General features: G+C 33.7%; 1 protein-coding gene across 4 annotated transcripts in view; it reads right to left on the bottom strand.

The window, feature by feature from the left end:
* Window positions 1-1,509: 1,509 nt before the first annotated feature.
* The window catches only part of HNF4G (hepatocyte nuclear factor 4 gamma), a 128,116-nt gene continuing 105,354 nt past the window's right edge, over window positions 1,510-24,271 (bottom strand). For all 4 annotated transcript variants that reach the window (XM_077167033.1, XM_077167034.1, XM_077167035.1 and 1 more), the window contains 9 exons: window positions 22,714-22,885; window positions 19,342-19,436; window positions 16,517-16,623; window positions 14,678-14,833; window positions 11,421-11,508; window positions 9,297-9,449; window positions 8,930-9,166; window positions 7,824-7,946; window positions 1,510-4,546 (listed from right to left, as the gene is read on the bottom strand). In XM_077167033.1, the coding sequence (XP_077023148.1) occupies window positions 4,425-4,546; window positions 7,824-7,946; window positions 8,930-9,166; window positions 9,297-9,449; window positions 11,421-11,508; window positions 14,678-14,833; window positions 16,517-16,623; window positions 19,342-19,436; window positions 22,714-22,859 (1,227 nt within the window). In that variant the 5' untranslated portion in view covers window positions 22,860-22,885 and the 3' untranslated portion in view covers window positions 1,510-4,424. The remainder of the gene's footprint in view (window positions 4,547-7,823; window positions 7,947-8,929; window positions 9,167-9,296; window positions 9,450-11,420; window positions 11,509-14,677; window positions 14,834-16,516; window positions 16,624-19,341; window positions 19,437-22,713; window positions 22,886-24,271) is intronic.

Here is a 24,271-nt window from a genome sequence, read left to right as displayed (position 1 = left end):
ATGCATACATAGCCAACTTATCATTAGAATATTCAATTCTTAGATTTTAAAAATTATTTCTAATTTTGGTCAGATATTTGGAGTTAAAATTTGAAATTTAAGCTCTCCTACTATGATTGTGATTCTTGTCAATTACATTTATGTCAATTTGTTTTACATATTTGGTCTGGGTTGGACAAGATACACCTATTATTCCATCAAATTGGATGATTCCTTTTAACAATGTAAAATTAAACATCATCTCATTTGAATTCTAATTCAATTATCAGCATGCCCTTGTATTATCATCAGGTGTTTCTTCTTGGGTGTTCTTTTTGTTTGTTTGTTTGTTTGTTTGATATTTTCAGAGTGTACTTTTGTTCACTTCCATTGCTTACTCCCTGAAGTAGTCTCACTAAGGAAGGTTTGGAGGTATGAAGAAAATGAGCCCTCTGACTAGAAATTGCTGTTTGCTGGGTCAGGCTGTAAGGATACATTCAGAGGGCAGGGGGTATCTGGCTCGGGGATGTTTGGTGGCTGCAGCTTCTCTAATCTCCCTGGTTCCTTCCGGATTGGAGGAAAGGGTTCCAGGAAAGAATTCCACCAGGTCATATAACCACATCACTCAGACACTTCAGTATCATATGCTGTGAGCACTGCTTTTAATGAACTACATCACTTTGATCTCCCATTTGTGTTTCTGGTATAATGTCTCACTTTTTTCCACTCGTGCTGTCATGCTACATTGGCCACAGGTTATATCACGTGACCAGCCTCATCACATGGCAGGTTCCATTGAATCTGGGCTTGATCACAGCCTGTTCTGTATACCCGTCATGCTGATAATATTTGCCCGTTTTGCAGAAAAATACACTTTTAAGTTTCAGTATGAGCACAGATTTATCTTATTTTTAAAATGTCTTTCTCTGGGCAGTTCAAAGAGATTTTGGAGGGAAGGAACGGCAGTTAGTTAAAAGTATCAGTTCAAATAGCTAAGTTGGTATGACTATTAAATGCACTTAAGCATAGAGTTACAATAAGCCTTATTATTAGGGTATTATTTATTCTAAGTCATAGTCTTTCTATGACCTGGAGCAAGCAGCGTTCTTAATCTTCTCATTTTCTCTATAAAATTAGAGGCATGTTGCTTCTATTCTTCACTGGACTTTAAAAATGATATTTTATGTTTTAAAAGATATTTTCCAATTATTTAAAGCGTGAACACTAATGTAAATACAAAATACATAAATATCAAGAAATTGGAAGAATGTGGTGAAGGTGTCTGTACAAAGGCAAATTGTGCTAAAATCTCATCTCTCATAGTAAGAAGTCAAAAGTCAAGGTCTAAAACCAAATAAAAAATTAAAAAAAAAAAAAAAAGGCAGTGGCAGAATTCTCGCCTACCATGCCGGAGACCCGGGTTCGATTTCTGGTGCCTGCCCATGCAAAAAACAAAAAAGAAAAAAAACAGTGATATAAACATTTGTTTTCAAACTATAAAGAAAAATACCAGATAAAACAGCTGCAATAGTTGGGTGTTTTTATTAGACAGCAGAACTTGGGGAAACAGAAGTGCAGGTTGGAGGATAGCTGGTGATACATTCACATATCCTTGATAAGAGTAAAAATAAACTAACCAAACTTGGTAGAACGCTATAAAAATAAAATATGCTGGTTCTTATAATTTAAGAAATTTTACAAATGAACTTTTAAGATGAACAGAGGGTACCAATAATTAAAACATCTAATTTAAAAGTTTATCTCTACAAATCATATCTCTACATCCTAGGTCATTATAGTTTTCAATCCTCTGACAAAACTGAAGAGAAAGCAAAATTATATAATTAAAGTCCAATGTGAACATCATCTCTTCAATAACGTATCCAATGCTGCGATTATGTTGAGACAGATTTGCTCTGGCCTCTACAGACAAGTATTAAAAAGCAACATGTAAAAATTTAATTAAATGAACATATAAAAGCTTTTATAAGTATTTCTAAAATTATGAAATCATTTTGAACACTAATGAGGCATCCCACTTCTATTTTTTTTTTTCAATTTTTATTTAGAAATTTCAGTGAAATAACATGTTATCACAGTTTGGAATTTTAATCTCACTATAATTTAACATTCAAAAATCTAGTAATTTTTGATTTTCAACAATGAAATTTATAAAAATAATTTTATATTTATAAAATGAATCATTATTTAACAATAAATTAATCATTTTTATTACCTGAAAAACATTTTATACTATATAAAAGCAATAGCTTTTCTTACCAATATATTGAAAAGATGCTAAAAACATCAGTTCCTTTTTTGCCCAGCACTTTTGGAAGTTAGGTATACAAAAATATTATAAACTCCCTGACCATAGTTATTAAAACAAAATCTGTACTAGTAATTTCTACAATATAGCTAGTTAGTAAATTATGTGGTTAAATTAGACGCACTGAAAATGAGTTTTATTTTATACTTAAAAAGGTATATTTTCATGTCTTCTAAGAGAATAGCATATAAAAGCAAACAGAAACCTACAAAAGATTTGAATTTATAAACATCAAAATATCATTCATAAAATGGATACTAGTGAATTTCTTAAAATTCAGGGTTAAAAAATGCTTTCTTCTCTCTTACTGCCTCTCTCTGTCTTTCACTTTCTCTCTTTTTCTCTGTCTCTGTTTCAATATTTTATGGTTTGACAAGGATACCAGATCTAGAAGGAATGTTATTGATTCTATTAAATAAATGATAGCTTATAAGTAGTCATTTTCCACTTTGAAAGTTCAATTTCATCTTAAGAGCTAATAAGTTAGTTAACATTTACATTTTTTTATTCGCAGGATAAGTTAGGTTTATGAAATCAAATCTTAGAAATTTTTCAGGATCCAGAAAAAATCATTTAATTAAATCTCTAAATGAAAGCTTGGTGGTATTCTTTTCATTGTGTTGATAATTTGTCAGTTTTTTTGCTGCTAATATGGTGAGGAAAGGGAGAGAGAGGTCACTGCTTCATGAGGAAAACACTCATTAATTGTTTTAAAATAAGCTCCCCGCTGTAAACTCCAATGAACTGTACTCCTCACTCTGGAATTAAATGTTCGATATATCCCTGGATTGCTGGAGTTTTGAAAATCTGCTAAATCACTGATCTGATTTTATTTTTGTCTTTATTTTGACCATAACCTATGCAGTGGATCTTTTCTTCCTCTGTTAGTTTGTTTAAAAATTTGGGGGGAGTAGGTGCTTGTGAAAAGCTGACAAATACATGTCATAAGTAACGTGATAGTTACTTATAATCATGTTAAAAGTAATCACTACTCAATCACATATATTTAAAAATCGCAGTGAGGAGCTCAGGTTTTTTATTCCAATGCACAAAAGACTGATTTTTGTTATTGTCAACCAGACCTGGGCTCAAATGTGGCTCAACCACTTTATTTTTGTGAATTTTGGTTAAGTACTTAAAACCTCTAAGCTTTGGTGTCTTTATGTTTAAAAGAGAGAGAGAAATGCCTCCCTTACAGGGTTGTTGTAAGAATTAAACAAGGCAACATATGTGTGGGGGATGGTTCATTGTCTCCCAGTATCAGTTTTCTCAAGAGTTGTACGGGTAGAGGTGGCAAAGGCTTTCACCTGAAGACTACACTTCTGAGAGCTAGATATGGGCTTGTGTTAAAGCCTACTTAGTGGGATGGCTACTTAAAGATCGTTTCAGGGGAAAGAACTAAACATCTTTCCGCTTTAAGCCACTGTTTGGGGGGTTCCTTGGTTACTATAGCTGAGTCTGTATCCTAACTGAGACATATTGAGATCCTATCATTCTTCCTTGAATACAGCCAGATCTCAAAAAGCATTTGGTTATCTTTGGAATAGCTTTAATTTTTCAAACTCAAGATAGGCATATTTAACTGTGGGCCAAAGAGATGCTTTTTTGATCACAGAATGTTTATATGTGATTCTCTTTTTAAAGATGTACACCCTAGCCTATAACAACTGCTTTATTTGTCTAATCGGCAAGTTTGTAATTTGTAAAAAGTTGGCTCATTTTAAATACCCTGGATTTTTGATTTCCTATTTTCAGTCTAAGAAGGACACTTCATTCTCCACCAATTATTTACAGATTTAAATTAATATTAAGGAAACAAATGAAAATAGTTGAGATTCAGCTGGTTCAAGATACAGTGCCAGGGTAGTGGGGAAAAATACACCATATAAACATATCCAAATGCACATGTACACTGGTTGTATCTGAAGGTTTTAAACAGTAGCAACAGTAATAACAACAACAACAAATGAACATATAAACAGGAAAATGGGGTAACCTCTTATAACAGCACCATGAAGAAGCCTTGGTAAGAGTTTTCCGAAAGGACTATCCTGAGATATTTCAAGGTGAGCAACTTTTCACATTTATTCAGCGCCGTTCAGAAGTAAACACACTCTCACAATTGCTTCTGCTTGGGGAGAGACTGGTGTGAAATGACCGAGGCTTGGTTTGCAGTTATTTTGTACTGTTCTTGTCCAGAGCCTTGCGGTGGGGAAGGGAGTGGGGTTTCAGGAGTTGCTGGAAAAGCAAATGATTGTACGTGAGCATGGCAGTCAATCTGACCATCCCATTAAACTTTATATGACACCAATGAGCATTATATGTTGAAAACATCTTTGAAAGCCCATATTTAAAGTAACAATTTATATAATGCATTGATAAATTATTGGAGAGTCACACCCACCAGGCTTCCCCAGATATCCTTAAACTGGAATAGGGCATGTTTAAAAGACCATAATATTTACTTTAAGGTGGATTCTTCCATTCTTAATACTGTTGGCATGTATCTGTTTCACAAATACAGCAGAAAATGTTAATCAAATGAATTAATAGAATGCCGGGTTTTCAAGTTCTTAGAAAACAAACATTATAAATTTTAAAATCATGAATGTGCATCAAGTAAAACAAAATTTCATCTGGACTCCACATCCGGACATACTAGATGATATAAAAAATTATGATTAACGTCCTTTTAAATAATTTTGAAATCTATGTTGTAGTCAAATGCATCTGAAAAATAATGGCCTTCTTAGGTCAAAATTATGCTATTACAATTGAGCTTGCCTGTGTCTTCACCAACAATACAAGGAGCAATCCTGAATATTTGAAAAAAAAATTGTAGTTTGAATATTTCATTGCCTAGAACAGTATTTCCTCCTGTTGTAAAATTTTAACACATTATAAAATAATCTGAGAGAACATTCCGTAAAGTTTAAAACCTTGAAATATTTTAGTACTCACACTTAATATTATTTCACGTACTAAAGAGAACTGATAGAAAATGTTTAATAATCAGAGCAAGGTATTGCAAACTTTATAGATTGTTTTTCTCAGTTTTAAAAAATTCTGTTTAAAAACAAGAACAGTCTCTTTTCTTGGTTTTCTTTAAAACATTAATGTTTTATTATGGGTAAGTATGGATTAGCAATTACTTAGAGGCAGCTCTTTTAGGAGCAGTTTAATCAATAAAAGACTCATCAATTTAATTAAAAAAAATATTTGTGGATATTTAGGATGCAGTGCTCTGTTCTAGAACACCAAGAAAACAGGCATACACTTAATAACCATATATCCAAGTAAATGTTTTTGTTTATATGTGTTTAATGTCTTGTATTGCTTAGAATATAAACTATTCCAAATGAGCACAAAGCAAGGTTCTCCTTTATAAAGGACTCTTACAGGTATTATGTTGAAAGGAAAAACATGCAAAGTTTGATGATTCTTAAAAGTTTAGGATCAGCAAATATAAATTTTTAAAATACTGGAAAACTACTTTTAAGGAAGGAAAGGATTCCACCACCAGCAGAATTGTTAAACTTTCTTGCCAGTGAATGTCTACACGCTTCATGTGTTATTAAGGTATTTTCATCTTTGGAATTTATGAATAACTGATGTCTGAAAGAAATAATTCCATGGATTTTCTTGGCAGGGTAACTTCTACTTTCAAGGATGGCCCCAACTTAATGTGGCCCAGGGTCCTGCAGAATAAACATCCCATACCATTTCCAAAATTTCTATCGTTTTCTAACAGTTTCATTTCTGTCTCTCTCATAGAATCAAAGAATGTTATTTCAGGCACAATAGACACAAAGGTCTGTAAGTGCTTGTCTCTCAAGGACAGCAGTGATAGCAGGCTTGCTGTGGCCTCCACTTTTCCTAACACTAGCTAGCACCCAAGTGGTATTTGCTAAATTGCTGTTGCATTGCATTGAACATTTGGGTAAAATGTAATTAGTTATCCAGGGCACTTTAAGTTCAGCAGGTAATACATGTATGCATAATAATTACAGCACAAAAACCCAAGTTATCCCTAAGATAGCAGATTTGGTGTTCAGAGGTGATAGATCAAAGCTAAATCTGGGATGAATAAGGATAAATTCAGAAGCAATTAATTCTAGATATTTTGTCAAGTTTATTGAGATTTTTCTCCCAATGATAGCTTAAAAAAATACAAGTTGCATTAAAGTCAATGTAGTTTGCAGTGATAATATCAGATAATAACAGGGCTACTAATGGCCCCTCCTATTTACTTTGTACAATTCTCATATGCACACATTTCAGTTGCCATGGTTTTGTTAAATAGCACCACTCTTCCAACACCAAGGTTCAAATTGCAGTCATCATGCTATATTAAATGTAATTGCATAAAGTTCAAACTTCAATGCTAACTCCGCCTACAAATCAGTTCCTAAATGACAGATGTGCATTAGGATCAGTGACCAATCAAGTAACGTTTTTCAAAGTCTGTCGGTGATTGGTCACTTTGTATCTTTTATTCATGTCACACATTGACCAAAAAGTGTGTAGTTGTATTGCGTCTTTATCTCCCAGTGATAAATCCACATGACATTTCATAAAAATGGATAATCAAAAGAGAATTGGCCAGCAAAGCTGAAAATGCAGCGAATAACCAGAAAGTGATAACCTGGAAGTGAAATTTGAACGCAACATAAATGGAGTTATAGAAAAAGCAGTTGACATGTCGCTGTTTTAGTTCCTAAATATGCACCAGAGGAACAAGTGAAGCCAAACTTGTCACATAAATTAGTAAATGGGTTGTGACAAAAAGGATGAACAAATCCCAGAGGAAGTAAAACTGGCAAAAAACATCACATTAAAGGAATTCTCAAAGATATTTCATGATACTAAAAGTGCAAAGGTTAAAATGTTGGAAGCTGACCCAAACACCTAAAGGGGTGCATTTCATCAAGCCATGGAAAGATGCTTGCTTGTCCTGTAAGTTATCAGACAAGAAGAAAGTAAGCATTGATCAAACTACTCTTCTTAAACATTATAAAACGCATTAATTCTCAATATTTCTAACGTTTTAAATTGTGCTGTAGCATATAGATATTAGGATTACTATTATTTTTTTCACTTTCCCTATATGATTATAACCTATAGTTAAGAGAAATTTTGATGTTTTGGTAAACATTTTTAAGGGTTGTGAATAATCATAATTATCCTATTGATTGTCAAGATTGCTTTGGTTTGAGCTTTGCAGGGTCATTTTTATGCTCACACACTACCCTGCAAAGTGAGAACTACCTGTACATTCTTTTCCGCTCCCAAAACCTATGAAGTAGAAAGATGTAGGGACTCACATCTCCATTCTAGGAAGCAAACTCAGGCCTAGGGAGAAGTGATGTGCTGATATCAAATGGCTGAGTCCTAGAACGGAAGTTGTACCCAATTTTGCAATTTCTGGGTACTAATAGATTTTTCCCAAAATTTCACTTTCACAAGTAATTAAGTTTAAGAAATATTAGGGTTGAAAAGTAGTCCAAATACTTACAGATCTGGTCTGTATGAACCAGTGACGACATTGAACTTATAAGGATAGTCTGTCCAGTTAATGGATCTTGAGACAAATGTGGGTGCATTGGATGATGGAGATGGCTGGCATCATTGGAAGCACCTGCAAATGATACAAAGATGCTTTCATTAGTGATATTTAATCAGAAATAGAGAGTTTACCTTGGAATAAATGCAGTGACTGACAGCTTAAATACTGCTATTTTTGCAAAGTGCTTTTTGGAAATTCAAAAATAAATTAATAGAACCACTACCATTTTAAAGACAATGTCAGCCTTCACTGTACATTGGCTAGATTAATGTTGTATCATACTATATTGTATATTAATAATGGACCTTGTGTGCTGTTTCCTGGAATCATTAGATTTGCTGCCGTTGTTAAGGCAATTCCAAGAATCACTTACCTCAAGTTTATAGTATTTGGGATCAACCTAATAGCATGAACAACTTTATTTCAGCAAGATATCATTAGGAACACATTACACACCAGAGAACTAAAAATAAATAAAGTGATTTTACAAGGAAATTTAATCTAGACTGGAGCACAAAATAAATGATTTCATAACTTATTCCTGACATTTATTGCAGCAATAAATCTCATTTTCCCCCTCATTGTTTGTCATCAACTAATTATTTCAAGAGAAAAGTTAATTTTTAAGATATTTACTCTACATTTTTTTAGGTTGTGTTGCATTTCCAGTATCTTTGAGATTTTAAAGGAGTCGAGGCACAATATAAAGAGAATATACTTCAAGGAGTCCTAAAAACAGCCAATAAATTTCTATCTATCACATTTGGAAGGACCTGAAAATTAGGTAACGGGTTTTGTGGAACAAAGATGGTGGAAGCTGGCAAGCATGAGGATTTGATTATGATTCAAGCACTTTTTGTCCCCATCCAACACTTTTACAGACTTTAATATAAAAATTGTATTCATTGTGTCACGGAAAATAAAATAAAAGGCAGGAACAACCAGCATGTTTAAAAGATGAAATAAAAATGGACAAAAAACAAATGGGTCAAACTGGTTTTAAAGTACTCAGTGCCATGCTAATAAATACAATAGAAATGTTTAAATGTACTCACCACCCAGTAGCATTTCCTGAAGGAGACTGTCGATTTTAACCATCCCAAATAGTTTAACAAACTGTATTTGCTCTATCATTTGCCAGGTAATGCTCTGCAGGGTGGGTAGGAGCAGAAGCAGCTCCCCGAACCTCCCCCGGGAGTCGTACTGCCGGTCGTTGATGTAGTCCTCCAACCCGATCTGAACTTGGAACCGCATGTTCTTAATTTTCCCTGGGTCACTGAGCCCCTTTGCATCTAATGAAGAAATAAAATGCGCGAACCAAAGATTTATTACTCTACCTAGAGTGTGAGAACAAATGTTCTAATTAAAAAGGAGTTTAATTTCCACGGCAATTATTTTTTTAAAGGCACTTTGAAAACAAACCTGGATCAAAGAATACAATTGCTTTCAAGCAAGCATATTCGTTGTCATCGATCTGAATTTCTTGAAATGGTCTGACTAGCTCATCCAGAATGCGATTGGCCACGCGGCTGATCTCTACTTCACAGCTGTTGCGGTGAATAATGTAGTTGTTTCCTAGGGGGGGATAAAAAGTCACCACCGCCACCCAAAAATTGTCAGATATTGTTTCAGTTTTTGCAAACCGATGTCTAATATGGTCTTCCCTTGAAGTTACAGTAATAATAGTCCTCTCCACAGTGTTAAGTTAGTTATGTTAGAAAAACTTCACAAGATGACTTAAAAGATCAATAACATTGATAATGTGATCACATGCATTTTAACAGCCTGAGTCACAGGTGATAACATGAAAGTACAGACCAACAACAAGCTAATAATTGACAAGGGTGAAGCAAACTGTAATGATTAGCTTTCCGCTATGTCCGTCATCTATTACGTCTATTAATCTTGCAAGTAGCATTCTCATTGATGGACGTAATACAAAACCTAGAGGCTCTTTCTTGTTTACAGCGCATTACAAACAGCATCACCGTGATCTCTGGTGATGTAGGGGTAATATTTTTGAGACACAATTTTAATGAGCCTAACTAAATGAAGCTGATTTTGAAAAATTGCCATGCTTATTCTCTTATATTGCCTCATTAACTAGTAAATTCCTTCTTCCTAGGTTTAAGGAGTGGTGGGTTGAGCACTTTTACAGCAGAATTCAAGGAAATTCAGAAATTGGATAGAGACCTGAACCATCCAACTCCTAAAGACTGTTATAATTTAGGAAATCTCTGGTTAGAATATGATGACTGTTTATTTTAGTAAAACAAGCTAAATTGTCATTTTCTGACTTTATGAAAAGTGGAATATTCTGAATTCTTTCACCAAAGGCAAAGACAATCTTTGGGCTAACAGCACACACACAAGTACTCATAAAATGTAACCTTGCTCTTTCTCGTGAAAAGTTAGCTTACCTAATTATTCAGGGTAAAGCAATTCAGAACTACATAGTGAAACATTTTTTTCTAGGTATATTGTATTCAGATCTATAATGAGAACAGTAAGGTAGGTGTTTACTAGAAATTCAGACCTGTAAGAGAAGTATATAATAGAATTTAAGAACTTACTCTCTGCAGCCACATTATGTGTTTTAAAATCCGGGCTCCATCCTTACTAGCTTTGTGACCTTAGGCAAATTCTCTCTGCCTCCATCTCTTCACAAGCAAAAAGGGTTGAAAATAATAGTACCTATATATACCATAGTGTTATTGTGAAAATTAGGTAGTGTGCATCTTATACAGCAAGTTCTCAATAAACATTAGTCACTGTTACATTACTTTAAATATGTTTATATTTGGGAGCAAAACAACTATTTGCAAAAATAGAATAATCTAGGTATCATTTCACGAAGGCTGGAGGGAGCTGGCGAATAAACATTAGAGAGAACTTCAGCTCTCTCACTAGGAGATCTAGTGTCTGAGGTGCATAAGGTGAAGGAATGGGAGCAATTTAAGGAATACAAGGCTTTCTCTTCGCATCTAATCCCTTGCATTCCACGTGCCATCTTTACTGTTGCCTCTAAAGCTACTCGTACTTAAGTACCAGGGTTTTGTAAACATTGCCAACAAAATTTATTATTTTTTAATTTGGGATTATAGAGCATATCATGAGCAAGGGGATCATAGCAGATAAACATGCTCCTTTAAAGTGTATAAGTAGTATATTGCAATTATTAAGCAGATGCTGAGGATGTGAAAAACAATTCAGAGACTCCATGCATCACAGGATGGTCACAGAAGTCACTAATTATTTGTTCTGACTGAATGTGAATATACTTCAATACTGTTTATTAAGCAAAATATCTTCTTTTATTTCTTAATCTTAGCACACCCTGATCATCTCAATGTACTTTGAACTCCCCTGCAATTAAAACAAGGAAAACTATGGCCCAAGTGAGGGCACAATCAATTAAATCTAATCTGTGAAGTGAGAACACCATTTGACGGTCTCTGCAAATGCTTGGTACATACAGAAAAGATCCTGTGTATTACTGTATGGATGAAATATGTACAATTTCTTTTTAAATAAAGAAAAACTTACCCAAAAGCAAAATATCTTTATACACCATGGATCTCTTTGTAGCTCCAAGCAATAAGTGTTCCCCTGCGTGAGCTCTCAACAGTGCCACCTTAATGAAAAATTCCAAGGTTTATAAGTAATTATGAAAAATAGTGACTAAAAAATGGTACAATATGTCTGATTAACTTACAGTTTTCAGTATGCCTGGGACTTTTGTTGGTTTAGCAAATAACAGTATTCATAAATACTTGCCATCGTAAAACCTTCTGGTTTTCTATCTTACCATGTCCATAGAGTTTCATTTTTCTAATTTCAAAACTATCTAATAAGTCGACCAGAATGGCAGCAAACAAAGCAGAAAAATCATGTTCTGAATTCAAACAGGCCAGCATCAAACAGATCACAGTGCAAATCCCAGCTTGGCTACTTACTAGCTGTTTAACCTTGGGTAAGTTAACTAAGTATGTTAGAGTTGCGTTGTTCATCTGTAAAATGAAGGGAGTGATAATGTCCACGTGTAGTCATGAGGATTATATGAGAAAATGTATGTAGGACACAATCTCCTGCACATAATAAACTGAATAAACGAGAGTAAAAAGACTTGTGATGTAGTAGAAAGAGAATGAGCTTGCTTTCTCATGGAGATTGGGGACCTGCCACTTTCTAAGTCTGGAATTCTTAACTCTTTGCACCAGACTCTCAATGGAACTTCATTCATAGACTCGGTTCCCTAGAGTAGATCACCACTAGGAAGTAATGAAAGCATTTAAAATTCAACACATTCCCAATGTAATGTTTCTCCTTATCATCTTAATAAAAGGTGCCACCATTCAGGAAGGGGCAAGGGTAGCTCAGTGATAGAATCCTTCCCCCCACATGGGAGACCTCGGTTCAATTCCTGGACTTGGTGCTTGCCAAAAAAAAAAAAATGGTACCATGTTCCAAAGTGATTGCTCACTGCAAAAGCACGTCTTCCCTTTTTTCTTCATCCCTCTCATCGAATTCTATAGCAAATCAAGTGGCAGTTTCCCCACAAAATTTATCAAATCGATCCCCTACTATCCATCTCCATCACTGCCAGGCCAGTCCAAGGCCTCATCATTCACCTGGGTTACCGCAAAACAATCCTAATAGCCATAAGGTCTCCCTGCTTTCTTTCTGGTTCTTCCACCCTAAATTCTTCTAAACAAAGCTCCCAGGGTGTCATTTGTAAAACAGAAATCAGTTAGTACCACCCCTCTGCTGAAAACTCTTCACTGCTTTCTTATTGTCCTTAGACTAAAACCCGAATTCCTTAACCTTGGCCTCGGGGAGGGAATGAACTGACTGCCTCGTGCCCCTCCCCCACCTCATCTTGCCACATTCCCTTGTTTATTTTTCTCCAGAGACACTGTTCATTCCTCAGTCTTTGAACGTGTTTTTCCTGTACCTGGAATGCTCGGCTTGTTTGACCCTTGTCATTCAAGTCTCAGTGAAAATCTTCTCTGATTCCCAGTGTAAAGTATCTCTCATCACTCCACTCCCAGACCCCTCCAACAACTCATTCTGCTCCTCCTTTTTATAGTATGGTATACAGCTCGCCCCCATCTAGATTAACTTACTCATGTTTTGTATCTTTTTATTGTCTCCCCTACATAGAATGCAAACTTTATGAGGACTAGTGATACAATCTGAGTTTTTACTAAGAAATAGCCACGCTGCCTAAAACTGAATAGTAGGCATCTAATAAATATTTGTTTGATGAATTTATTGAATGAATTAAACTTGATATAGAACTCCCTCAGTCTCTTAAACTCAAAATGGAAACGATAACACTAATGCCCCAGAACTCCTGAGAGGATTTAATACAATAATATAACTTATAATGCAGCTGAGAGCTGCTTTCCCCGGGGCCTTACCTATAATGGACCTGCACTAATTCTTGGCTATAAATGTTATGCAGTTGATATTAAAATGTCAGTTAGTAAATGAAAACTATTTTGACTGGTTACAGGATTATAATTTCCCATTTTAAAAATCTTTTTCTTCAAACACAAGTCAGCAACTTCTAAATAACAGTGATAATAAAAATATAAAACTGATAAATAATATAACTCTACTTATATTGCTTGGGGTGAGACGAGTAGCTTTTAGCAATTTAGCATTATTCACTGTGGCATAACCTCCTGAGCCAAGCTATCTTTATGATATGTCAATAACTGTGACTCATACCAGGAAGGCAGTTACAAAACATTTTAAGAATGATTTCAGATTTCACAGTACTTTATTTCCCTCTGTCACCAGGTGAAATGCACTGTTAAAAATGTAATTGCTAACTTTCTATCTTCATTTATTTTGTCCATGCAAATATTTCCCCCTTCTTTGATTTTTAAACAATCATTCATTCCCCTTTGATTATTCCATTGTTTTTGTGTATGGATGATAAGGAGCACAGGTCAGAGGAGTAAAAATAGACATTGGGTGAGCACATAGTTTTCCTGTGTGGGAGAACTGGAGGCTTTCAAAGTACTTTCATCTATAAAAAAATCATACACTTCTTAGTGAGAAGAGTGTTAAGAGTCTGAAACTAATAATCTTATCTTCATAGACTAATTAGGGCATCAAACTTCCTAACCATTAATTAAGAATGTCTTTATGCTCACGTGACAAAGTATGAAAATATGTATATGAGGAAAAGATCATTAAATCTGAATTCTATTTCCCTGTAGATGCCAGAGCATGTTCAATAGGCTCTGTTGACAGATGTATAATGTTTATACAGCAAATGCTAGAAGAAAATTGACAATAGGTAAGAAAAATTTTGCACATTAATTGCATAAATCACCCACAAAGACCCCAACACATCCTGTGTGGTTTCTGTCTAAGATATTTAGACAGACTTGATATTCCTGAGGAATTTTATATGGTGTCTTCTGTAAACACCAAGAAACAATATAGAGTAACATTTGCCTCCCAAACATTTTCTCTTCTAATAATTTGTCCCTCAATGACAATAACTTGCCGTCTGTCCTTCTCCCTCACAGAAGCTTTTTCACCTCCAAGAGGTAGAACCATGTCTTCTCCAACTATTCTCCAACCTACAAGTTTGCTAGCTTCAAAATCAGAAGTCAGGCAGTTACTTACACATCTTGATAGAAGCAGGTGAAATGGACGGAGCAACCTCTTAGGATAATTTAACCTTTGTCAAATATGCTAAATCTACTACCAATATAATTAACAGAACACGAAAACTTAGCAAAGTGATTTAAAAGTATTCATTATTTCTTTTTAAATAATACCTGATCATCCAGTGGTAACTCAGAGAAAGCAGGGATATATTTAGCCCATTCCACCAACACTAAGAGTTGCTGTCTCATAGATTCACAGACATCAGCAATACTTGCAATTTTCTTAACATTTATGTCAGTGCTTGCCCCAGGGCTTGAGACAGGGATCTAGCATTAAGAAGAATGTTATATTAATTTATCATTTAAAATAAGACATGCCCAAAATACCTCTTTTTGCTATTACTTTAATAAGTCACCGCCCCTGAAGTAGGACTATCATAGCATCCTGAAAATACTAAACATTTTTAAGTTGAGAATAAAATACCTATCACTTTTCAAGTTAAATAAAAAATACTTAATGCATAACACAGTGGTCTGGGAACTGTATCTTACTTTACCGGCCAAATCTTTATATAAGTTACCACAATTTTTAAAAGAGTTTCATTAATTCTAAATGGCCACATGAAGAGATATGAAATATCCAACTCAGCTATGCTCTGTTTTTATTTTCAATTGGAAAAAAAAAAGGTTTGCCATTAAGGAAGCCCCATTTTTAATCTGTTGAAGTTTATGAAGAAAATGCTTCCAACGAATAAAGTTTACCAAATAGGCAAGAAAAACATTGGACAAGAAGTAGAACTACTTATGTTGCTTTATTAAATGGAAGTTCATCCAAATAACATTTTAAAACCAACCACTGATTGAGCAGTGCTGTGCAGCTTAGCACGTAAAGAGGAATGTTTAAAACTGGATATAATTTTTTTTTTGCATTTTTTTTTTTTTACACAAGCAGGCACCGGGAATCGAACCCAGGTCCTCCAGCATGGCAGGCAAGCATTCTTGCCTGCTGAGTCACCGTGGCCCGCCCTAAAACTGTATATAATTTCGACTGTATAAAAATATAAGTGGTGTTAAAATGTCTTTCAGCTGAGAAAAGCCCTGTCTAAAAGGTCTTATACATTTTTCTCTTGAACATGCGTGCATGTGCTTAGGTGTATGTGTATATTCCCTCATAGCTCCCCTGTAAGTCATTCTATAAATGTTTTACAGGACCATCAAGTAATGATGATGATAAATGTGATGTTAACCTCATCATATCACCCTGTGTTATCAAAAACGAAAGTAGTCACGCTGACTCATATAGGAGCTGATTAAGCTATTTCATAACATGCTTTAAAATAGAAAAAAAATCACTAGCATTTCTAATAAGGGTAATGCTAAAATAAACTGTCTTCAAGGATTTCTTTATTGGCTTCTTCAGTGATCTATTTTCAGGTATATAACCAATAGCTCTTTTTAAAGCTTAGGACTAATATTTTCATTCTAGAAATTCAAAATAATAAAGCCCTCTTTCTCCTGTGTTTTATGAATTCTGTTTTTTTTTTTTCCCATAAATAACTGTTTCCCAAACAGGATGCCAAGGTGACTTCTTGAGCCCAGAAGTCATTTTCAACAAAGGAAGTACAGATGACAGGTCTCCATCAAATTCCCAAAAGTTTTGCTAACTGATTTTTACAGGTTCAATCAATAAAATAAAACATTGCCCCCAGAGCATTGTGCTATGCAGTAGGTATTTTTCATTCAACCTTGTAAGAGAACACTTTTTCACAATATTAGTCCAAAACATATTTCATTTTCCCAATTTACAAAAAAAATAGGGTCATGTCCAGGAAACGTCAAAATTCATGTCAGCGGTCCCATTAATAACTTTAAAAAAAAGCTCTTGAATTTGTGTAGATGTAATTGATTTTACTGACAAGCACAATTTGGAAGAACTTAGAATATCTTGGCATTACGTCCAAATAAACATTTTACTCTATTAAACAGGATTGGTCGCTGGTGTGCAGGTACCTGGCGAGACAGAGCTTCAGCCTGTGCCAACGTGTTAATGGAAGGGATATTGCTGCCATCAAATGCACTTCTTCTGGTGCTTATTCTATCGCGTTCATTTTGCACAGCTAGAGGAGTAAAACAATCTTTTAAAATCATTTCTGTTTGGGAAATGTTTCTACAGCTTAAGGTTCAAACAAAGAGTGAGAATATAAGGAAGTTATCCCTCGCAAAGACAGGGATGGGTGTGGATGAGGGTCTGATCAAAGAAATGGTTCATACTGCACCACGTGGAAATATAGGAAGAGCAAAACTTGCCACTAGAGCTGATAATTTATTGCTGTTTAGGAGTTGGGGATGACATACCTGTGAGAAACCGTGGGGTCAGCTAGTTCAACTGCACTGTATTTTTAATAGGATCATTTTCTTTCTCAAAGTTAATAAAACCGCAAGATAACTACAGGAAAAGGTTTAGCCTGTGATTTTGACTGGGTCAAAGATAAGAGCATATTCAGTCAGAAGATTTGAGTCACAGAAATTTAAAACTTCCATTTTCTTTTTCCCTATAAAAGTCTAGCAAAAATGGAAAGTACATTGATTTCACAGAGGATGATTTTAAGGTTTCAATCTCATGATCTCCTATGAAACACTGTCCTCTGGACAGTTTACCAACATTAATAAAGCAAAAGGTGAAGTAGGTAAGGGTGTCACCCAAGAAGATGGAAGTTTGAACACCAGTATTTTGGAAAGATGAAGACATTTTTAAGTATTATATAAATGCGAGTAAGAGAGAACTAGGTCTCCTTTCTTATTTCAGAAAGAAAAGATTGAATAATATATTTTCTAAAAGCTGTTACTGAAAACTAGATTTTTAAAAATTAGGAAGAATGGGTGAGGTGTATTTAGTTGTACACTTGTCATTTTAAAAAGTCAACAAAATCAAACATTGAAATTGGATTTCAAAACTCAGAAAGTAAAATTATCTTCCATTTCCTAAAGAGAAAGAAAGCAAGACTCATAGTCCCTACTATTATTAGTGTTCTGCCCTATTTTCTGGAAAGATAAGGCACAAATCAACAGAATTTTTTTTCTGCAATTATTCTCTCATTAAAACAATCTACTAATTTTCTATGCCAAAATTTAGTAACAGAAGCCCAAAATTTGCTATTTGCTATTGACTCCATTAAATAGTAAGAGAAAATATTTGGCATTTTGCTGGTTAAAAAAAAAAAAAATGAATAGTTTTTAAATTGGAGTGAATCATCAATATTTTATATTAAAATCATATTTACTGGTAGCTCACACTTCTTTTTACAGAAATTGTTATTGATTTTTCAACCTAAACTGACTTGTGGAAATGCAAATGCGGATATAAAAAATTAAGATGTTGACTCTTACAAATTTCATTTACATTATAAATCTTTAGAAAAATGCTAAAGTATATTGGGAAAATTTGTTATCTTTCTCATTGCTATTATGTCTGACATAAAACCATGTTTACCTAGGTTTCCATTTAATTAATCCTGATACAATGCTATATAATCAACGAGAGAGGGATATCGATTTTGAAACCCAGAAATTACTTTCTAATCTATTTAGGAAAAATTAATGCACTCTTTCTTGACTACTTGAGGATATAATTTCACTATTTTTTGAAATAATTTTATTTCATAAATTTAAAAACTCATAAAGGAAAAATAGGATTGGGATTTGCCCAAACTTTTTTAGAGGTCAAGCTGGAATTCAAGTAGATGGATGAAATGATGATCATCAAAGTTCCTTATTAAGCCCTGCCACATAAAGCCCTCATGAGATTAAAAATGTCATTTTGAAGTGAGAAAATGTTTTTAATTGATAATTTTTATTTTTGTAGTTTTATGAAGTTTATTTTTTGCCTTCTTCTTTGGAACTAACAACCTGATCAAAATTAAAAGTACTTCTGTCTCTTTGAAAATCTTGAGGGCAAAGGAAAAAAAAGCTATGTTCAAAATAAGTTTCTTTGATAAATTTTACACTTCTGTAATGTAATGATTTGATTTCATTTTATTTTTTTATAGTTCGTGAACTAGTTTGCAACAAACATTTCTTTATAGGCATATGCATGTGATAAAACTGATAGGCATGAAATCTTACAGTTGCTATTCCCTGCCGAACATTCAGAATGCATCCAAAAATCTGTTTCTAAATTAACCTTATTTAGAATGCAAGATAGTATAAGTGAGTCGTTACTATGTACAAACTGAAATTACTGCACACTAAAATAGAGTACCTAGTTTAGTGTCTTTGTATCCCCAAAGAACATAAAAGGTCTATGAGAGGGGAAATTATTTTGCCTATTTTATTAACTGCTGAAACCCCAGAACCTAGAACAGTGTTTAGAAAGTAATAGTGTTCAATAAATATTTGTTGAATGAATAATGAATGAATGAAAAGTAGACGCTCAGTTAATGTCTATGAAATGAATAAAGATATTCAAATGTCATTGACAATGAAGAGATGTGAGTTTTAAAATAAATTTATAATTTATAAAACTTATTAAAGTAGTTGCCCACTTATTTTCAAATTGGACATTGAAATGTTATTTAGACAGTAATTATATTGCCAAGGACAACACAGTGGTATGGAGAATGATTTTTGAAATTAGACAGTCACGAGATCTAGACTGGCTCCTCTCTCGCTACCTGTGTGACTTTGGGCTGTATTTTTAAACTCAAGGAATCCTAAGCCTTTATATAATATGAGGAAAATCATATGATGCATATGAAAAGGTTATTGTGATTAATTAAGAATATACGTGTATTACTTTTATCAATAATGTTAATCATCATTGTTATTATCATAATTACCTTCTTTTTTCATTCCGGCTCTAAAACACTTCCTTAACCGACAATATCTACATTGATTCCTTTTGTCCTTGTCAACAACACATTGACGACTGAACCTATAATATCAAACAAAGATATATTAGTATGCAAAAAAATTGGTAATACAAAGAAGCCAAAAAAACAGACTTTAGATAAATATGGAATTTTGCTTAATAGAAAGAATGTGTAAGAACAATTGACCATGATCCTTCTATAGGACCTCATGATCAGTACATATGTGGGACTAGAAATCCCACCTCCCCTGTAGTTCTGTATCATAAAAGAAAAATGAACAGGACTATCTCGTTTTTATCTAGTAGGTAATGATCATTTCTATCATGAGTCATTAAAGCCAAAGCTAAAATTTTAGAAAATTTGTACAAAAACTTGAATTTTCATTGTTGAATGATTTGGGTATGAGGAAGAACATAATAAGACTTCCTCCCATGGTTTCCTCCTTTAAAAATTCTCCCATTAATTTTAAATGAACCTCATATTCTAATGAAGTTTACTTCAAATGCCAAATTACACATCAAGAGGCAGTTGATAACAGCAGTAAGGGTTTAGTCTCTGCACAAAAGATACCCCTTCATACTGACTATGATGGCTATAATCAAATCAGACAAGAGCAAGCATTGTCCAATATGCGGAGAAATAGAAACACTTATACATTCCTGGTTGGACTATAAAATGGTTAACAGGTGCTCTGGAAGAAAATCTGGCAGTTTCTTAAAAAGTTAAACATGACATTGTCATATGCTCTAGCAATTTCACTCCTGGGATGATACCCAAGAGAAATGAAAACATGTGTCCACATAAAAACTTGTACACAAATGTGCATACAGCATTATTTATAATAGCCAAGAAGTGGTAACAACCTGAATGTCCATCAACTGATCAATGGTTAACTAAAATGTGTTACAGCCATATAATGGAATATTATTTGGCAATAAAAAAAGAGAAATGATGTACTAATACATTCGACGACATGGATGACTGTCGAAAGCATTATGCTAAGTGAAAGAAGCCAGGCACAGAAGACCAAACATTATATGATCTCATTTATAGGAAGTCCCAGAATAAGCAAATAAATAAAACATAAAGTATATTAGCGGCTGCCTCATCTTGGTGGTGGGCACTTTGGGGAATGGGGAGTGACGACTAAAGGGGGAAGTGTGATTAAAATGTTCCAAATTGATTGTAGCAATAGTTACACAACTCTATACCAAAAAAAACAGAATTGTCATAAAATTACCCATATGCATTGATGTATCCCTCATTATTTGTAATTGATTATTAATGATGAAAAGGAAGGATTATATTCTGTGACCTATAAAAAATACATTTTTTTCTAAAACCTATGGATGGCCACTTAAAATTGAATAAGAAATAAAGCTTACTATAAATCAATTAAACTAGAAAAAAGTTATGTTTCATGGTGAGGACAAAAACATTGTTCATTTGGGAATGCATGACTCAGGAGAGCAAACCAGATCACCAATAACCACAACAAGATCACCAATAACCACAACCATCGAATTAATGTGAAATCAATAAAAATTTGAACAAATATATATTAAGCACCTACTGGGTATTAGATCCTGGAGTAGGAATTAAACAGATAAATATTATCTGTCTCTTCATTCTACAACTCTACAATCTAACAGAATACACATACATGTTTACAAATAGCCATAATAAAAAGCATAATGTGTGAATTAAAGCATCAATTTAAAGTGATTTGGGAAGGAAAGCCCAATTTCAGTATAATGAAATGGTTATAATGGAAATGGAATTTGTAAATCTAAGGAAATAATATATTTGAGATCAGCAGTATCTAAGCTGAGCAAAAACCTTTATGTCACCAAACTTTGCATCAAATACAATTACATAAAATCCCTAAATGGGAAATCATAGAGGTTGCCTAAAATATGTGAAGAAGGCTAGGTTGGCAGGATTATCCATGACGGAAAGGTATAACTGTACATGTTGGAATATTACTTAAACTTCCAAAATTACTGTGGGAACACTCCTTTCCCACGCTTCCCCTACAGGAAGGATGGGAATTCTGCTACCATTTTCTGTTTTCTTAAATTTGTTATTTAATTGTTTGAATCACCATATTTCACATAGATGTATTTTACTTTTAATGAACACATAAGTCAAAAAAGTGGTTTTTCACATATTATTTTCACTTACTTTAGTTGTTAATTTTTCAGGAACATATAACATTTAATGCAATTATAGAGAAAATGTTTTTGATGAAGGAAATTGAACTTTTACCTGTACAGTTTTGGTGTATGTAAAAAATAGATCAGTCTAAATTCTCTTTTTGTTTACTAAGAAGGTTTTCAAGTGGGTGCTTTTTATTTTTTAAAACCTACCTCAAACTCTCATGGAAAAATTATTAGAGAACATTAATTATATTTTTGTGGAATATATATAAACTTTTTCACAACACTGGAAATCAAATGGCACCATGTGGTGAAAGAGTTAAATTCTTCCCATATGCCCAACTTGTTCTAAAATATCCAACTTGTAGTATAATTAATAATCCTACAAATACTTTCCATTGATAGTGGAAATACAGGGCTTTTTTTTTTTCTGTTCAGGAATTTTTCTTACAGTCCTTTTTTTAGCCTGAATATAATATATATTCAAGAACTATCACACTGAAAAATCAAGGTGTGGTATCTAAACCTAAATTGTGCTATGGTGTTGACTAGGTACTATTTAAAAATAGTCAACTAAAGGTATGACAAACAATATAATTAGTAAGTTTCAGGCAAAACAAATTTAAATGGCAAGGCATGTGTGCTAAGAAATACATTGTAAAAATTGGACTTAAAAATCAACTTTAATTCATTAACATCAACAAACTACCAAACAAAGTACCATCTGCACTTTTATAATTTTGTTTCAAAAGAGCCAGGATGTTATGATGCAAAAATAAAGTCAAGCTGCAGAAAAACACATACATTATGATACAATTTAAATGCGGGTTTAAAAATGTTTAGTGGTGTATACATACATGATAAAACAATAAAGAAACACGAGAATACGATAAACCCATATTCCAGACAGTGGTTACCTGGGAGACGAGAGAAACACAAAGTGACAGAAGAAGTGTCCACTAGAGCTGGGGGTAGGTATTCTAATTTTTATATATATTTTTATAAGTTTAAAATATTTCCTAAAAAAAGAACTACCTGAGTGAATATATGCTGCAACTTACAGTTTTTATTTATAGAGTTAGAGAAATATGAAAGCTCTGAATTGCTTTCTTTTACTTTTTGCATGCCATTTTGAAACACCCCTAAAGATAAGGTTCCTAAAAAGAGCATTTGAAGTTACCTGCAAGAATAAACGTGACTCTTGCGAATGCTGCGTCTGAAGAAGCCCTTGCACCCATCACAGCTCGATGCCCCATAGTGCTTTCCTGTCGCTCTATCCCCACATATAGCACATAGGCAATTCACACCGCTGTCTGCAGTATTCATACTTGTTGTCTCTGGAGCAGAACTATCTGTTAGAGAAAAAGTTTAAGTAGAGTTAGAATTAGTACTAGTATTTCTTTATTAAATTTCCCAATTAATTATTCATAGGCTCTAAACACTCTGTTCCTTGGCTTCTTGGATGCCCCATCGGCTTCTCTTGCCAGTCTCCCTTCCAACCTCCCCACTTGTTTTTTTCACCATTGGTCTTTAAGGAGCCATGGGGCTCAGGCTCCGACAACACTGTTTCACCAGGGAAGGCTGTGTAGTCCTATGACTTTAAATACCATGTGTATCGTAGGAAGAACCCAAATTTTATCTCCAGCCCTAACCCCTCCTCTGGGCATCCATCTGAAATACCCAAATGCTTATTTAACAACTTCACCTTGAAACCTAATAGGAATCACAAATCAACAAATCAAAAACAGAACTCTGATTTCTCCCTAAAAGTTTTTCTTCCATCAGTTTTTCCCATATCAGTCAATGGTACCATTCAGTGTCTATCATCAATAACTGGGAGTCTTTCCTGAATTTTCACCTTCCTTCTTCACATCCAATCCATTAGTAATGCTACATTAAGTATATGTAATCCACAAGTTCTCCCCCTTTTAACACTACCCTTTTTCAATAGCCCATCACCTAGATAATTGTAACGGCCTCCTATCTGATTTCCCTACCCTTGCTCCCTTACCATTTATTTATCCACATATATATTTGTATTCAATAATGTTTCTTAAATTAGTTAATACTGCTGACTACATCCTTAAAAATATGCTTAAGTAAAAAGATATTGTACATATGATAAGGCAATATATTTGAATGATTAATTAATTTAATTATAAAACAGTATAGTGGGATAAATATAAGGTCATTATTTTATAACCACAGGATAAAATTTAAAGTTGTCACTTTCATATTTCATTCTCACAACACATATATTTTGCTTGCTAATAGATAGATATTGACATGTATACGATAAAACTTGAAAAAACTTTGATGTCACATATAAATAAACATATAGAGAGTTACACATATATATTTAAACATACAATAGCATTATAGAATATAAATGCTAACAAAATTTCTTTTAATAACATTACCAAAATGGAGTATTAGAAACTTGGAGATAAAAAGTGTTCAGGATTGATAGTGAGATTATATTGAAATATGAACAGCAAATTAAACTCTCACTTCTAAATTAATGGCATACTTATATATTTTTAGAAACATTATTACAAACAAACAAGTGTATCACTCACTAGACAGCACTTTAGAAATACCCAAAGTCAGTTATTTTAGTAATTTACTTATGGTAAATACAACCCAACTGCTTAGTAATTTATAGCCTTTAAAAAAAAATCATGGCGTATTAAGAAACTCTGTTAAATATCTGTCGACAAGTCTCAACTAAGAAACCA

Source organism: Tamandua tetradactyla, chromosome 6 (genome assembly GCF_023851605.1).
Source record: "Tamandua tetradactyla isolate mTamTet1 chromosome 6, mTamTet1.pri, whole genome shotgun sequence".
Taxonomy (NCBI): Eukaryota; Metazoa; Chordata; class Mammalia; order Pilosa; family Myrmecophagidae; genus Tamandua; species Tamandua tetradactyla.
Note: the sequence above shows the minus strand (reverse complement) of the source record. Positions and strands in the feature narration are given on the sequence as shown.